An 18154-nucleotide genomic window follows, 5' to 3' on the forward strand; every position below is an offset into this window, starting at 1 on the left:
TCTATCAACCCAAGTCCATCTTCATCCTCTTCCCAACCCACCTCCACGCCCTCCCCCACCACCACCACCTTGATCTTCTCTAATCTAGTTTCTATGCTGCAGCTAGATGGTCAGTGTTTTGGAAGGCAAGTGTATTCATGTCCCTCCTTTCTTAACACATGTCAGTGGCTTCCCATTACCCTCAAGAGGAAGACCAGCATCTTTAGGAGCCCTATCAGGCCCTGCATGACTTGCCCTGCCTACCTCTCCAGCCCCATTTGAGAACTCTTCCCCTCTCTCCAAACTCCAGCCAATTGGCCTTCTTTCACTTCCTTCAGCAGCTCATGCTCGCTGCCCTCAGGTCTATTGCACCTGCTGTTCCCTCTGCCTGGATCACCTTAATCCCCTAGAATCCACACCAACTTCCACTAAAAAGTTACTTCCTCAGGAAGCTTTTCCAGACAGCCTCCTCCATCCTCTCCTCCCCATCTCCAAGGTGGGGTCCTCCAGTTACATCATGTTACAGCCCTTCGCTGCCCTCAGGTCTATTGCACCTGCTGTTCCCTCTGCCTGGATCACCTTAATCCCCTAGAATCTACACCAACTTCCACTAAAAAGTTACTTCCTCAGGAAGCTTTTCCAGACAGCCTCCTCCATCCTCTCCTCCCCATCTCCAAGGTGGGGTCCTCCAGTTACATCATGTTACAGCCCTTCCCTGTGGGCTTTTCCTTCAATGCACTGACCACAGTTCATAATAATTAAATAATCACACAAGCAAAAGTGTATCTCTGTTCCTCCAAAGCTCCATGAGGGACCATGTCCATTTTTTCTAACCACTGATCATCCGTATGCCTGGCAGATAGCAGTCATTCAGTAACTATTCATTGAGTGAACAAATAAACTCTGTGGCCCCTACAGGTCCCTCACAATGTGACAGTATGAGGAGCCCAGGCTTTGTCTCTCAGGCTGTGTGGTTGTGAGGTTCAGGTGTCCACTTGCCCAGGTGACCATGCCCCATTGTTTTGTTGCTGTGGACTTAAATCATCAGTATGTGAAACTCATCCATGGCTGATTACATTTGGATGGCTAAGGGAAGTGCCCTCCTCAATGAGTGAGGTTTAATTTAATTAGCTGGAGGCTTAAAGGAGAGGTCAGAACAGAGCTCAGCAGCTCAGCATACCTCATATCAGCACTCAGAGCTCAAACCCAGACATCTGGCATACAGAAAGGAATCACCCTGGGGAAAGTTGTTGGAACCCAGGAAGCCAGGAGAAAAGGCCAGCAGTCATCACCATGTGCCTTCACCATGTGCCTTCTCATGTGACAGAGGAACTCACAGGAAAGCCAGCTGCCTTTCCTCTGAATAACTAGAAATGTGTAAGTAAGTAAATCCCCTTATTAAAAGCCGATCCCTCTCTGGCATGGTGCATTCTGGCGGTTTTAGCAAACTGAAACAGGCTACCTGGTCATTTCTTGGTGTTCTACCTTCCTAAGCATTAAGTCTTCTGAGACAGGAAGGGCCAGAGAAAGATCCACTGGGCCATCAGAGACTGCCCAGCCTTCATGCGTCCTTGAAGCTCCACCATGAACTTGGTAAGGCCAAGTTCCTGCTGAAGAGAGACATCTCCGAGATTTCCATTAGCACATCTGCACTCTCACTTTAAATGTGCCTCATCAACACCAGTGATTGTTACTGAGAAGGCTGAGGTAGCTTCTCTGGAGCTCTCCAAAGCAGGTCACTTCCTTAAGGACTGGAACCGTTCAGCTGGCTTGTTGAGGATCAAATATAATAAAGTAATTTCTAGGGTCTCTTTCATCTCTAATATTCTAAAATTCTGGTTGTTTGGTAACTTTGGACATGGTCCCTTAATGCTGACAGAAAAGGATTCTTAGTTCTTAACTCTCTGACCAATGTTTAGCTCAGTAAGTCACTGGCAACGGTGTAATATGACATTAGAGAACCCAGATGTGTTGAAAAGCATTATTCACAGATATGACTATAACACTATTGAAATCCCCTTCCCTGTTCACTCTCAGAAATAAGTGCTGCTTTTGCAACGTGTTAAGATAGTTTAATATCTGGCTTTTATGTTTCATCATCTCATGGCATGAGGAATGCTGAATGTTCTAAATCTTGGACTTCTAGAAGCTTGAACCCACTGACCTGCCGCAAGTAATTACTTCTGGAAGTCTCCTGAGCCAGCAACAAGCTGAGAGAACACACAAAACAAAGGTGAATGGAGGCAGTAACCAAGGGGGTAGCAATGGGGGCGGGCTACATGGGATTGGGTCAGGTCATTCTTTTTATGCGCTCTCTGCACAGAAGAGTTCAAACACAAATCAAGCTGTTAAGTCATTCAGAGTTAGGACTTTGCAAAGCTACCCACTCTCTCTTTGCCTGCCTCTAACTGGCAACTGCTCTTGCCTCTCAGATCAGCTCTGGGACCTCCCCTGCTTCATAGTGAAAGCAGGCAGGCATGGATGAGAGAGAGCAATTTTTCTTGGAAATTGGTAATTCTAGAAGTTTTCAAATTTGTAGAAAACTCAGCATAATTCTCCCCTTAAGTACCTTCCTTCCCCTCCATTTAAAATTCTCTTTTCATTCTCGGTTTTATCCGGGGAATTCATATCTGGAAGTTATTCCTGACTGATTTGCTGCCAACCTCACCAAACATAATCCCCTGGAAAAGTTCACTGAGGCTCTTCCCCTGCTTGACACTTAATCACACTCTGTGGCGTGCAAGTCCCCTCATGTAGAAATGAAAATTGTGAGGCAGGAGATCTTCAACATTTTCCACTCCGAATTCATTTTTGGAGCCAGTTAGATTCTGCTATGGAGCTGGCTAATTCAGCAACAAACATCGAGTGGGCTCAGTTCCTAAAGGTGACGTTTATGGGGCTGACAGCGCCATGGGGTCAGGCCTGCCCTGAGGTCCACAGCAGCCAACAGGGTCACTGCCACGAGGCAGCATGAAAGATGTCATTGAACATAGGTGGCTGCCGTATCCCACCCCATTTCCTGGCAGCAGGAAGGGATTAATTAAGGTGTATTTACCCCTGTGGTCCTCGATACCTGTCCACACCATCCCAGTGGAATTTCTGATGTGTCAGGGAGAGATCTCCAGAGTCAAAAATCATCAACTTCAAATTCTTCCTCAACTACAACTTTCTCCAGTGTGTATACTGGTATTCTGAGTTACACTCGATAGACACAGGTTCCATTTAATCATTCTCCTTCTCATTTCATAACCAGACAACTGATCAGTAGTAGAAGAGGCAGGGAGAGAAAGGCAAGTCTCACCAAAGCAGAACACATTTCTAGGAGACAGTAATAAGCATCTGTGGACAGGGGAAGTAATATTTTGTCAAAATGAGATGCAAAAAGATATTTCTATGCCAGGTTTGCAAAACTTTACTGGAGCCTTTTTAAGAACTGCATATGCACAGCCATTCATTCACCAGTAGCTACACAGCAGACTCATCAGGCAACTGCAGTTGTCCTCCTCTGACGTCACAAGAGATCGCTATGAATTATGATTGATTGAGGAATATCTCATTCTGTTCCAGAGAGGATCGAAAGTCATGGATTGTAGATTCAGTAACAAATTATCCGTATTAACCCGTGTGTCATCTTTCATAGCAGGAACTGGAAAAGAAGATGCAAGATCCAACATGTACCTCTGGGAAAAGGCAATATTTACATAAGATGCAAATGCTGGAAATGAACCGTAAAAGACAAGAGGTAAATATGAGGAGAAAGAAGAGGAGTGTGTTATTTATGAAATTTCTCCCACGTGATCACTGTCCTGGTACATGAATATGGCCAAGCATGCATCTCCAGTCTTTACTCAGTTTAAACTTAGTCAGTGGAGCTGAAGGTTTAACTATAGAAATTGGGTGGAATCAGAAAGATCCCTTCTGCTAACAACCCTGTTGAATCTTCTCTCTGTCTCCAATGCTTTCGATGACGTATCTGTGCCTCAAGTCTCCCTTTTTTATGATGTTGCTCCATGACCTTCTGGCTCCAGCAGGACAGTGGGATTAGAACATTTTTCTTAGTTTAGTTTGAAAGGGGCAGGGAGAGGAACAAGTTGGCCTTTGTTTTGATGTCTAGACACCTCTCTGGCACTCATGCCCTAGAATTATCTTACAAGAAACACCCCTTGTAGCAAATCCCTTTATTAATAATGTCCTCTGTAACTGCCATCATCCAAATACCTCACTCCAGCCTCTATGCTTCCAAACTTCTCAGGGAGCCTTCAGAGATAATGTCTTTTCAAAGGTCCCATCTTAATTGAGCCATTCCTTTGGAGATTGTGGGCATTTTCACTTCTCTCTTTTTAAGCCTGTGAATTAAAAAAAAAAAAAAAGCTTCCCAAATTTCTAATAGGAAAAAGAAAGCCATGATCTGGGTAGGGGTCTGCAGAAACTATGGAAGAGCACACCACGGCAAAGGGGCTGCTCTGTTGGTCCCCTCTGGTGAAAGGATCTTGTATCTAACCATTCACAGCTGATCATTTTCAGGCCATGGAACTGAAGAAAAGTCTTCACAGGGAGGCAAGAATGAATAGGCAAAAACTGAGGGAGCATAAAACCAAGGAAATCCTTCAAAGCGTCCCAAGAAATGATGACCATGGCCTTCTAACTTTGCTGCCTAATGAAACCTTGAACAAAGGTCCAGGTGAGTCCCTAGACCACTGTGGCTTTTTTAGTAAAATAAACCATTTTGAGTGGTTTTAAAATTTCATCAAAGAAATTCCCAATTGGGGGTGATGGGGGTTGACAACAGGCAACTTTGGGTTCCTGCTGACACTGTAGTTCCTGGAATTCAGTGAGCGTGTTGTCATGTGATTTTGGATGGCAGTAGTTCAAAATCCGTTATACGTTGTCTCTTTCTTTTTATGGATTTAATATGCTTCACAGGCATTATTGCAATCCTTCTACCATCCCTAGGAGGAGGAGAAGTAAAGCCTCCTATTGTGGTTAGAGAAACTGAAGCATATGGAGATACATTAACTAGCCTGGGGTCACAGGGCAAACTGGTATTTGCCAGTTTTGTGTCATATGCCGACACTCGTCTCCCCTTCCCCTGCAAGCCAGAGCCCTTTGGCACACTCAGAACACCTAAAAGTAAATCCAGCAAAGGGGTCCACCTAAACTTGCTCCTCCTGCTGCATCTACTGGCTCAGTGGGTGAGGCTTCCAGACATCTTGTCACTCAGGCTAGAGACAGAGGGGCTCTTTCACAAAGTCCTGTTGATGTCTTCAAGTGCCGACATCTGCCCTTTCTCTTCCACCCCCACTGCTCCTGCCTTGGGCCCAGCCCCCATCATGTCACACCGGGGTCAACGCTGTGCCCTCCTGATCGGTATGATGGATAATCTCCTTCGAGAATGGGCTCCATTTCACCATTCGGTGGCTCCCCTCTCCTTTTGATGCTCCTTCCGACAGTCCTCTACTTCGCTGGTTCTCAGTGAGAGCCCTGCACCACTGGTGTCAGCATCGCCCGGAAACTTGTTAGAAATGCACATTCTCAGGCCCAGGCAGGCTGACTGGGTCAGAAACTGTAGGGGTAGGGCTGGGCAACCTGGGTTTAACCATCCCTCCAGGTGATTCCATTGGCCCTGAATTTTGAGAAACACTGCTTCATTTGGCAAATGATTGTCCACAGGCCCCCAGCAGCAATGCCTGGGAGCTTATTAGAGGTGCAGAATTTTAGGTCCCATGCCAGACCTGCTGAACTGAGGATCTGCACTTTATCAAGATCCCAAAGAGATTCTCAGGCATACTGACACTGGAGAAGCACTGCTCTGTGAACAGTCATCTCATGAAATGCAAATCTGAGTACGTCCCTTTCCTGCAAATGGACCTTCGGCCGCTCATGAACTAGCCACTGCCTACCTTCCTGGTTTGATGTCCTGCCACTCTTCCTTCTACCCTCCCACAGACACACTCTCATCACACCAAATTACTCAGAGGCCTCAGATCGTTCTGTGCCTCCCAACAGACATCCATGTCTATAACCTCTATTTTTCTTGTCCCACCAATTAAAGCCCCGTTCAGTTTTCCCTGACCATATCCCCCAGAGCCAAGCCTCAGTGGCAAGTTTACTATATTATACTATATATGGTATATGCAATATTATACATATAATATAATATAACGTGGGAGCCAAATCATCACGTTAGCAGTTTTGACTGTCGAGAGATCTACAGAAATACTAGCCATGCCTCTAGAGGTCTTGGGCTTCTGAGATGCAAAATCATCAGCTAAAGGAACACTGGCCCTGCTCAAAGGAACAAGTTGCACAAAATCAATAAGTTAATTAAATAAGAAAAGCCTGAATCATTGAAAATCTACTCAGGGCATCAATTTAACCTATACTCCCATGTCCCAGAATGAAATACATTATACTTCGGAATCACATATTTAAAGAACTCTTAAAATTTTAAAAATACCTTTAAAAATATTGCCAAAGATAACCATGAAAAGTGCCTTAGCTAAAGTTAGAGGCTTAGTGTCATCATCTAAGGGCAGGCCAAGGAAAACCCACATTTGGCAAAGTCTCAAAGATGCCCCATACGTGGAGGGGCCCAGGAAAGAATGGCACACCAAGGAGGTTGTCTTCTACTCTCCTAATTTTTTTATTTTTTTATTTTTTTTTAAAGCTGCTTCATTGTGGTCCAGCAAATGTTTATTGAGTGCTTTCCATGAGCCAGGTGCTGGTGGTCGTCCCTTTCCATATATTATCTCATTTAATACTCACACAACTTCTAAGTTGGGAGTCACTATTAGCCCCATTTTGTGGATGAGGAAACGGAGGCACAGAGAGGTTAGGGAACTTGCCCAGTGTGACAGAGCCAGGTGTCAAGGCCAGGTGTTTCTGACTCCCAAGTGTGGGAGCCCACCCCCACCCCCTCCTGCAGCAATCACTAGGACACCAGGGGTTTGGGGCTGTGTCCAGAAAACCTTAGGAAGGTCCACAAACATAGAGTTGTGACTCCTCAGCCTTCTCTTTCAAGAGAAGGCTGGCCCCTGTGACTTCTGGAAGGGAGTTAGGGTGGCTGGGGTACATCAGCCGTCATGTGCTTCTGTCCGCAGCTTCCAAAGTGGGGTTCAGCGCCGTTGAGAACAGGCAACCTCGCCACTTCTCTTTCCTTTCTATGGGACTTTTTATTAAAGTGTCATTTCACTGAGAAGTGACAATGGAAGTGACGGGGCAGGGGGTCAGGGGACTGTAGAGGGACTAACTCAGGCAATTGGTTCACCAACCCAGGTCTGGGCACAACCAACTGGGGAGCTTCTAATTTTAATTATGAAATATGCATAACTTCATATTCACCATTTTAACCATTTTTAAGTATAGCATTCAGTGGCAGTAAGTACAGTCACAATGTTGTGGAATGACCACTATTTCTAGACTTTTTTATCATCCCGAACAGAATCAGTAGCCTTTCATCTACTTTATGTCTCTATGGGCACCTCGTATAACTGGAATCGTAGAGTATTTGTCCTTTCGTGCCTGGCTTATTTCACTCAACGTGTTTTCAAGGTCCGTCCTTGTTGTGGCATGCCTCAACACTTCATTCCTTTTCACATCTGAATAATATTCCATTGTATGTGTATACCACACTTGGTTCACTCATCTGTTCATGGATACTTAGGTTGTTTCCAACTTTTGACTATTGTGAATAACGCTGCTGTGTACATTGGCACGCAAGTATCTGTCTGGGGAGCTTTTCAAAACCACCAATTCCTGGCTTCTGCCTTCATTCTACTGAATCAGAATTTCTAGGTGTGGGGAGAAAAAATCCGACTTTTTAAAGACTCCCCTAAGCGATTCTGAAGATGAGCAAGATTTATGGACTGTTAGATCAGTTTTGAGGGCTATTTTAACACTTCAGTTTCATGAGACCCTTTTTCCTTGTAACGACCGTGTGCATGTGTGTGCATGTGTTTGTAAGTACACGTGAGAAAATGTAGATTTTTGCTATTGTGAAGAAAAGACATTCTAACCTTTCCTTATTATAGTGAAATCTTGATTAATTAGAACTAACAGAATGAGATGTCTGTTTCAGTTTATTTGCCTATTGATGAAATTGTTGTTAAGAAAGGAAAGTAAGGCAAGTAAAACTGAAATTTTATTTGATGATGAAGAGATTATCATCAATCACTATAAAGGTTACCCTTCAATTCTGTGCTTTAAATCTCTTCATGCAGCCCTGTAGATGTGAAAGTGTAGAGTGGGTAATAATGAACATGGCTAGTATTTAGAAAGTGCTTCTAAGTATTTAAAATGCATTATTTAATCTACAAGGTGAATGCTTTTACCACCTGTTTTACAGATGAGAGACTAAATCCAGAGAGTTTAAGGAACTTGCTCAGGTCACAGTCTTGTGAGGTGAGGCTGTTCGGGGGTGCCAGCTCTGGCCCCCCAACTCCAGGGGTCCACAGACTTCCCCACCACCCTGGGCATATGCTCTAGCAAGGACACCTCTTCATTCATTCCCAGGTAGCATCCTCGGGTTTCTTTTTCTTTCCTGTACAACTGGCTCACGTTATTTTCTCCTAAAAGTAAATGTAGCCAGGACCAAATGCATAAATGAGTGTTCTTCCAGGCAGGTTCTGGAAATGAAGGCTCCCCTGTACCAGTCCCTTCCTTATTTAATGCTCTAGTTACCCATTCTTGTTCCCTCTTTTGGAAGGTGGGATGTGAGCTTCAGCTCTCTGGTGGGATGCAAGTTGGTCTTAGTTTTTCCTGTCTCTTTAAAATGAAGGCATCCATCTTTACATATATTTTAAATATTTTTATATAATAAATTACATATGTAATGATATAATTTATGTAAGTTAAATGTTACTTTCAGAATCAACATCGCCCTTTTTGGTGTACAGCTCTATGAATTTAAAAGTGATTCTGAGGCTCTTATCCTTTCCAGGAGTTATGATCTGAGTACAGTGGGTGGAAAGAACACTGGTTCTTGAGTCAAAATTCCTCATTTGAGTCCCAACAGTACATTTACTGAATGTAAGTGCCATAAGGGAGCGACCTTTTCTTGTTCCTAGAAGTAGGCTTTCAAAAAATAGTAGCTATATATTTTTCTGTATAGCTTTATTGTAGAGAGCTAAATTCCAGCTATTTAATCTCTTTGAACCTTAATTTCTACATATTTAAAATGGGAATAAAGTATTATCTACTACATAGGGTTTACATAAAAATTAATCTAATATGCATAAAGGCACCAACTGGAGGAAGATGGAATTGTATAGTGAAAACCATATTCTTCAGGTACTTTTCACCCTAAATATAACAATTAAATGTCACCTTCAAAATTCTGGCCTTACCCGATGACCTGCACCATTATTTACCTAATATTTTTCTTTAAAGGTGGTTGTTGGTGGAAAAAAAAAAAGTGAAATTATGAGTTTGATATACTAACTATACATTTCTCTAAAACACGTATTTTAAAATACATAACTATCAAAAATGCTAATGCTTTACAAATCACCTCAAGCTCCATCTCCCAGTTTTCTCCACTGGCATTCAGTGCTTTTTACCAGGGTTCCTCTCTTCCCAAATTAATATTGAAATAGGATACACTTTCCACTACTCTATTCATCCAAACCTCCCTTAAGTATTTAAAGTTGTCTTTTTATTTTATTTATTTTAGCTTTAGTCTTTCAAGTCTGGCAACCACAGAGAATCAAACAGAGATTTATAAAACTGTAACAAATAATAGGACATCTAGCTCAAAAGTTCTCAAATTTTAGTCCTTTGTTTACAACATTACATCTATGGTATTTTATGAGTGACTTAAGGGATTTTAAGGGTGAAACTGAACATGTAAATTTTACCTTACACACTAACTTCAGACCTGAATTACTGTAACACCAGCGGTGCTGTGGGACTTAAGTTATTGTTAATAGTGTATTGGATCCCATCAGTAATAAGCATTCTCTTCTTGTTTCAAAACTCCTACCTCTAGTTGGATGCCCTGGAAAATTCCTATTCCAATCTGAGTGATGCCTCCAGTAGCTCTTGGCTCCTCTGCAGAGCAGGATGACTGACATCCTCTAATGTGAGGCCCCAGTGAATGAAGCTTTTTGTGACTCCTAGCAACAAATACTTCTCACCTTCCCAAACTCTCCAATAGTTTCATTCATTCATTTATTCATTCACTTATTCAACACTTAGTGGCATATACCAGCTGCTAGGCATCATTGGTCAGCTCGAGGATATGCAGAAAAAACAGGTAGGTGTGGTCCCTGGCCTGTGGAGCTAAAATACTAGTACAGAAATGAACAAGGAGACTTAAATAATACCTAATAATCTGGGGAGTCAGGGGAGGTTCCCAGGAGGAAGTGACATTTCAGCCAAGACATAAAGCAGCTGGATGAGAGGGACAAGAGCATCTGTGCATTTGAAGACCAAGGAGGGTTGGAACTTCCAAAACTGTAGTAACAGCATATGCAAGAGCCCTGAAGTGGGAAGGAGAGCAATGCATGCTAAGCAATAGGTGGGCAGGAGAGAGCCAGAGAGTGAATGCTCTGAGATGAGACATAGGCAGAGACCAGATCCCTTACATGATTTGTAAGTCATGTCAAATAAGGATTTTGAATTCTATCCTAAGATTAATGGGAAGCCATTGAAAGGACAGGGGAGTGACACATCAGGTCTGTATTTCCATTACCATGTATCTGCACTGTGGAGAATGGATGGGAAGGGGGAAAGAGTGGATATTGAGAGACACGTTATAAGGACGCAGCAGAAGTCCAAGTGAAAGATATTGAAGTTTGGGCCAGGAAAGTAGAGGTACAATGTGGACGGAGATAAGGAGTCAGATACGAGATATTTATGAGATAGAATTGGCAGGACCCTAGTGATGGATTAGGTGAGGGTGGATGGAGAGAGTGAGAAGGCCAGGAGGATTCCTGGGCTTTTGACTCTAAGAACGAAGCAGATGAAGTTGCAAAGGCAGTGCCATGTACTGGATTAGGGAACCCAGAAGGAGAAGCAGGTTTGCGTGAGAAAAAAGTGAGTCTGATGCATTGCCAGGTGGACATCAAAGTGGAGATGTCCAGTTGTACGAAGAAACAGTGTATCATGGCTCAGGAGAGAGATCAGGGCCAGAGACAAATTAAGTACAGTTTTCTGTTTTCTATCAGTGCTGTGTACGTAGGTAACAATAATTATTATAGTTTCAGAAAGGTAACTAATAAAGCACAGAACAAGAATCCTTATATTGAAATGCTTGATTTTCTTTTATAATAGTGCATGTCTTCAGATGTCAAGCGCTTAAGTAAAATATGCCACAAGATTAAATAAATCCTTGTCATTAAGGTGACATCCAAAAATGTCACCTTAATGTATGACAGGCTCAACCAGACTGAGGACAAAATCAGGGCTTTGACACAGTATTATTTTGTTTCTTAGATCTGTTCATAAAGAATTTGTTTTCTTAAAAGTCAGCATCTCTTGACTGAATAGGGCATGAGATTTTGTAGGTTTGTCCAAGTTAGTGTGATGCTCTGATAAATCCGAGTGATTTGAACAATGAGTAAAGAAGTATTTGCAAAGTCCCCTTGCAGGGATGGGGAGAAAGGGGGAAAATTCAACTTCTCCAATTGGAGAATTCCTGATATGCTCGCAAGCAGTGGGGACAATCAAATCAAAAGGCCGAGCTCTGAATCTCAGGGTTTGTTCCTATGAAACTTATCCCCACAAAGGATAGAATAAGCCTACTTAAAATCAGGCCTAAGAGTCACCCCCAGAGAACCTCTTTTGTTGCTCAGATGTGGCCTCTCTCAACCAACATGGCAAGTGAACTCACTGTCCTCCCCCTCTGTATGTGGAATATAACTCCCAGGGGTGTGGACCTCCCTGGCAACATGGGACAGAAATCCTAGAATGAGCTGGGACTCAGCATCAAGGGATTGAGAAAACTTTCTCAACCAAAAGGGGGAAGAAAGAAATGAGACAAAATAAAGTGTCAGCGACTGAGAGATTTCAAACAGAGTCGAGAGGTTATCCCAGAGGTTATTCTTACACATTATATGGATATCCCCTTTTTAATTTATGGTGTATTAGAGAGGCTGGAGGGAAGTGCCTGAAAGTTTAGAGCTGTGTTTCAGTAGCCATGTTTCTTGAAGATGATTGTATAATGACATAGCTTTCGCAGTGTGACTGTGTGATTGTGAAAACCTTGTGTCTGATGCTCCTTTTATCCTATGGTATGGACAGATGAGCAAAAAATATGGATAACAAATATACAAATAATAGGGGGAACAAAGGTTAAAATAAATTAAGTAGATTGGAAAAAAAAGTCTGCCTTCCTTGAGCCAAAGACCCTGTTGTCTGGATGCTTTTATAAATACTGCTTAAATAAAAAACTAAAATAAAGACATACATACATAAATAAATCCCAATGCAAAAAATAAATGAAGCTTCTTCTAATAAAACAAATATATATAAAGTAAGAGAAAATGCCTGACCCACTGAGCTCCCTAGTTCTGGGGGCCTGGGATATGGACCAGGCATCTGTGCTTCTAAAATGCTCCAGAGATGGTTCTTATATGAAGTCTGAGCTGTTGTGAATGTCAGAAAAAGCATATATGACACGAGCAGCATATAGCAAGTATTACAGATAGCACCAGGAAACATCCCCTTGTAATATCCTTACCAAAAATATTTAACCCGAATTTAATCACAAGGAAACAATCAGACAAATCCCAATGTAGAGTCATTCTGAAAAACAATTTGCCTGAACTCTAAAATTTTCAGTGTTGGGAAAGGCAAGAAGAAGACAGAGAAGGAAGAGGAAAAGGAAAAGAAGAAAAACAAAGGAAAGATTAAGGGTGTGTTATGGGTTAAGGACTAAGAAACAAGGTAATAAAATACAATACATGATCCTAACTTGGATCCTGGACCTGAAAAAAACAAAACACAAATGGGCAAACAATAACAAAAAAACAGCTGTAAAAGATATTATTGGCACAACCGTGGACATTTGGATATGGATTATATATTTGAAACTAGTACCATATCAACGTCCAGTTCCCAAGGGTAATAACTTTATAGTGGAGATTGTGGTGATGTACTTCGGGCTGAAGTGACGTGATTAATTCTCAAATGTTTTTTTTTTAAGTACACATAGAGAAAACAAGATGTTGTTTGTGTATAAACATATACATGTATATATATATAAATATATATGTATATATGCAAGATATATGTGTATATATAATCAATGTTAGAAAATATAAATTAAATCAACTTTTAATTTTTGTAGGAAATTCAAGGGATTCAGAATTTTTTGAAAATCAAGCAGGAAATGACTATTGCCCTTGGAAACATGGAAAAATGGAAACATGGCTCCGTGAACAAGAGGCCCAGAGCCAACTCCTCTGGGACAGTTCGAACTCCGACTCAGAAGAGTGGGGAAGAGATGAAAAGAAACCACGAGCACTTGTGAGGACCAGGACAGAGAGAATCACACTTTTTGATGAGTTTTTTGATCAAGAATAAGAATGCTGTTCACTAATCGAGATATGAGTGCACTGAAAGCTTGCTTTCCTGTAAAAAGTCTTCTAATATATTAATTATTCTGAGAAACCAACTCACTTTCTTTGGTAAAAAGAAATGATTTCAGATTGTGGGAAGATGGTTGAGTAGGAAGTTTCAGGAATCAGTCTCTTAACCAACACAGCTACTGAACTGGCAGGAACTGTCTGTATCACCTCTTTTGAGACTCCAGAGTCTAGTATAATACAATGCAGCCTCCAAGGAGAAGGTGGAGGAAGAGGCTGGTAAATTGGGGTAAATACTGGTGAATTTTATCCTCTGAGCAGTGGCTACTATGCCTCACTCCCTAGCCTTATAGGAGGTAGCAGTGGGGTCCATGGCCCCAGCTCCTGCTGGTGCCAGGGTGGGCTATAAAGACCTACTTATTCAATATCCAAAGTTGTAAGGTCTGGTTGGTGATCACAGCCTTTGATCAGCTGCTTTAGATCACTGGGTCCAGCTCTAAGGACAGCCATTGTTTTACCCCCTCCAGGCAAAAGCAGTAGAAGGAATCTTAAAGACTGTACCCTTTCTCAAAATTTTATAAAACATTAAAGGGTCTCAGTAACTGGGCAAGGGCTGAATCAATAAAATACAGCTTTAAAAGTGGTAGGAGATGTTCCTGGTACATGTGCTGGTCCCTCTCCCACCTCCACACTGGTGCAATGTGAAGCCGCTGTGAATCCCTGGCCCTGTTCCTAAGGGGGAGAAGAGTAACCCCTATGGGTGTATTGGAATGCCTGGCTGTTGGTGCCCATTAATCAGAAGGCAGCCTAAAAGACTGACAAGGGAAACTCCTCTCAAGGCAAAAGCTGTTTGAGAAATCTACAGAAGCATAAGAAAGAATTAAGCCAAAGCAGCTCAAGTCAAAGGCTTAGCTGCTTTAAGTCAGACAACAGAGTATCCTGGAGAGGAAGAAACTATTTCACAGGGAGCAGAGGGGGCATTCAAGGCCACTAGCAAGCACAAGCCCAGGGCAAAAAAAAAAAAAAAAACAGACTCATAAAAGACAGAGAGAACCTACGCTTAGCATTTAGTTCAGGCTGATCTTCTTGATATGAGGGCTAAACTCTGAAGGAGAACACCAGCCAAGGCAGAAGCAATTTGCAAAGACTGGTGAAAGGTGTTTCTTGCCTTTTTGTTTGTTTCTTTCTTTTTCTCTTTCTGTTAGCTCCTGACACTCAAGGAAATCTCTGTCATATCGCTAGGTGGATACATGCTTAGGAAACAGACAGCACAAGGACTAAATCCCAAAGTTAACACCTTAAGATATTAGAATTTACAATGTGGAACAAAAGATTACAAGACAAAGTAACAAAGAAATGATGATCATTGCAAAGGAATAGGATAAAAATCCAGAAAACATCAATGAAGGAGATGAGACTGTGGACATACCAGACAAGCATTTTAAAAAATGATCCTAAATAGGCTCAAGGAAGTAAATGAAAACACATAGAAAGAACCAAAAGATATCAGGAAAATAATGCATGAACAATATGAGAATCTCAATAAAGAGACAGAAAATTTTAAAAGGAACCAAACAGAAATACTAAACTTGAAGACCACAGTAACTAAAATTTAAAAATCTCTTGAGAGTTCAACAGCATATTGGAGTTGGCAGAAGAAAGAATTAGTGAACTCAAAGACAAGACAATAAAACTGAGTTAGGCTGAGGAGAGGAAAACAGAGGAATTTAATGAATTGAATATAGCCTAAAAAAATCAGTGGAACACCATCAAGTGTACCAATATACACAGTATGGAGTCTCAGAAGGAGAAGAAAGAAAGGAGCAGAGGGAATATTCGAATGAACAATATTCAAACAAATAAGAAAACTTTCCATACTTAAAAATGATATGAATATGCACATCCAAGTAGCCTAATGAACCCCAAACAGGATAAACCCAGAGACAGGGCTATAGAATAGTGTATGTGTATGCTTTTGAAATTAAGTTACTATCAAGTCAAACATGAATTTTATAGATGTAGGACATTAAATTTTAGCCTTACACTAACTACAAGGAAAATATATTAAATATGTATCCAGAAAGAAATGAGAAGGGGCTCAAAAGATTTACTAAAATAAATAAATAAATAAATAAAATAAATATGAAAGTAGGCATTATTAGAAGAATTGAAGGACCAAAAAGATATAAGACTTACAAAGACCATGAGCAAAATAGCAGAAGAAAGTCCCACATTATTAGTCATTGCTTTAAATATAAATGGATTAAACTCTGAAGTCAAAAGACAGAGATTGGCAGAAAGGATTTAAAACTATGATCTAACTATATGCTGCTTATAGGAAATCCACCTTAAATTTAAAGAAACAAGTAGGCTGAAAGGGAAAGGATGGATAAAACATGCCATGCAAATAGTAAGCAAATGGGAACTGGGGGTAGCTATAGTAATATCAGATAAAATAGGGTTTAAGTAAAAAAACTTTTATGAGGGGCAAAGAAGGTTGTTATACACTGAAAAGGAGGTCAATTAAACAGGAAGACATAACAATATAAATGTATATGCACGTAATGGCAGAACCCCAAAATATATGAAGCAAACAAATATTGACAGATTTGAAAGGAGAAATAGAATGTACTACATTAATAGAAGACTTCAATACACCACTTTCAATAACAGATAGAACATCTAGAAAGGAAATAGAAGACTTGAAGGACATTCTCAACCAACTAGACCTAACAGACATATATAAAACATTTCATCCAATGGCAACAGAATATACATCTTCTTTAGTGCACATGGATCATTTTCTAGGACAGACAATATTTTAGGTCACAATACAAGTCTCAATACATTAAAAAATATTGTAATCATAGAAATCTCTGACCACAATGGAATGAAGCTAGAAATTGGTAACAGAGAGAGAACTAGAAAATTCACTAATATGTAGATATTAAACAAAGCACTCTTAGATAACCAATGAGTTAAAGAATAAATCACAAGGGAAATTAGAAAATATCTTGAGGAAAATGAAAATGAAAACACAATATAGTAATAATCAACATAGCTTTCAGCAAAGGCAGTGATGAGGGGGAAATTTATTATTCTAAATGCTTACATTAAAAAAGAAGAAAGATCTCACACCAGACACCTAACCCTACAATGAGAGGGTCTAGACAAAGAAGACCAAACTAAACCCAAAGCTAGCAGAAGAAAGGTATAACAGTGATTAGAGTAGAGGTGAATGAAATAAATAATAATAATAATAAACAATAGAGAATCAACAGAACAAAAATTTGAATCTTAGAAAAGAAACAAAATTGGCACACCTTTAGCTAGACTGAAAAATTTTAAAAGGGATGCAGAAAACTAAAATCAGAAATGAAAGAGGGGGTATTATTATTGACTGCATAGAAATGATAAGGATTATAGGAGGAGGCTATGAATAACTTTGCACCCACAACCTACAAGAAATGGACACATTCCTAGAAACAGAAAATTGCCTACACTGACTCAAATAGAAGATCCCAACAAACCAAATCCAAGTAAAGAGATTAATTCACTGATAAATAACCTCCCAATAAAGAAAATCCCAGGGCCAGATGGTTTCACTGGTGAATTTTACTATACTTTCCAGGAAGAATGAACAACAAGTCCTGCTCAAAGGCTTCCAAAAAATTGAAGAGGAAGGAACACTCCCTAACTCATTTTATGAGACCAACATCACCCTAATATCAAAGCCACAAGATCAGAAAATTACAGATCAATATCTCTTATGAATGCAAAAAATCCGACAACAAATTCTATGAAATGGAATTCACAGCACATTCAAATAGTTATACATCATAATCAATTGGGATTTATCCCAGGTATCCAAGAGTGATTCAACATAAGAAAATCAATTAATATAATATACCACACATTTTTAGAACAAAGGGAAAAATCACTTGATCATCTCAACTGGTACAGAAAAGCCATTTGACAAAATCCAGCATCCTTCTTAAAAAAAAAAAAAACACTTTGAAAACTAAGAACAGAAGGAAACTTCCTTAACATGATAAAGAATATGCATGAAAAAACCCACAGCCTTTACTCAATGGAGAAAGACTGAAAGCTTTCCCACTAAGATCAGGGGAAAGGCATCGATGTCCACTGTCACCACTGTGATTCAAAAGTTTTTTGGAAGTTCTAGCCAGAAACAACTAGGCAAGAAAAATAAATGAAAGCCATCCACATTGAAAAGGAAGAAGTAAAGCTTTCACTATTTGAGATGGCATGACCTATATATAGAAAATTATTTAAAATCCACAGCAAAGCTACTAGAGCTAATAAACAAATTCAGCAAAGTTGTGGGGTACAAAATCAACATGCAAACATCAGTAGTGTTTCTCTTCACTTGTGATGAACAATCTGAAGAGGAGAGCAAGAAAATATTTCATTTGTAATAACTAGTAGAATAAAATATCTAGGCATAAATTCAACTAAGGATATAAAGTATCTATACACAGAAAACTACAAAACATTATGAAAGAAGTCAAAGAAGACATGAATAAGTGGAAGGACATTCCGTGTTCACAGATTTTGAAAGACTAAATATTGTTAAGATGTCAATTCCACCCAAAGCGATTTATACATTCAATGCAATCCCAATCAAA

General features: G+C 40.4%; 1 protein-coding gene across 1 annotated transcript in view; it reads left to right on the top strand.

Moving 5' to 3' along the window:
* The window catches only part of CCDC198 (coiled-coil domain containing 198), a 31136-nt gene extending 17555 nt beyond the window's left edge, over positions 1 to 13581 (top strand). The window contains exons 3-6 of the mRNA XM_077122541.1: positions 2126 to 2212; positions 3620 to 3721; positions 4504 to 4660; positions 13268 to 13581. Of these exons, the coding sequence (XP_076978656.1) occupies positions 2126 to 2212; positions 3620 to 3721; positions 4504 to 4660; positions 13268 to 13503 (582 nt within the window). The 3' untranslated portion in view covers positions 13504 to 13581. The remainder of the gene's footprint in view (positions 1 to 2125; positions 2213 to 3619; positions 3722 to 4503; positions 4661 to 13267) is intronic.
* The last annotated feature ends 4573 nt before the right edge of the window (positions 13582 to 18154 follow it).

The sequence above is a fragment of the Tamandua tetradactyla genome, chromosome 12 (assembly GCF_023851605.1).
Source record: "Tamandua tetradactyla isolate mTamTet1 chromosome 12, mTamTet1.pri, whole genome shotgun sequence".
In the NCBI taxonomy this organism is placed as follows: Eukaryota; Metazoa; Chordata; class Mammalia; order Pilosa; family Myrmecophagidae; genus Tamandua; species Tamandua tetradactyla.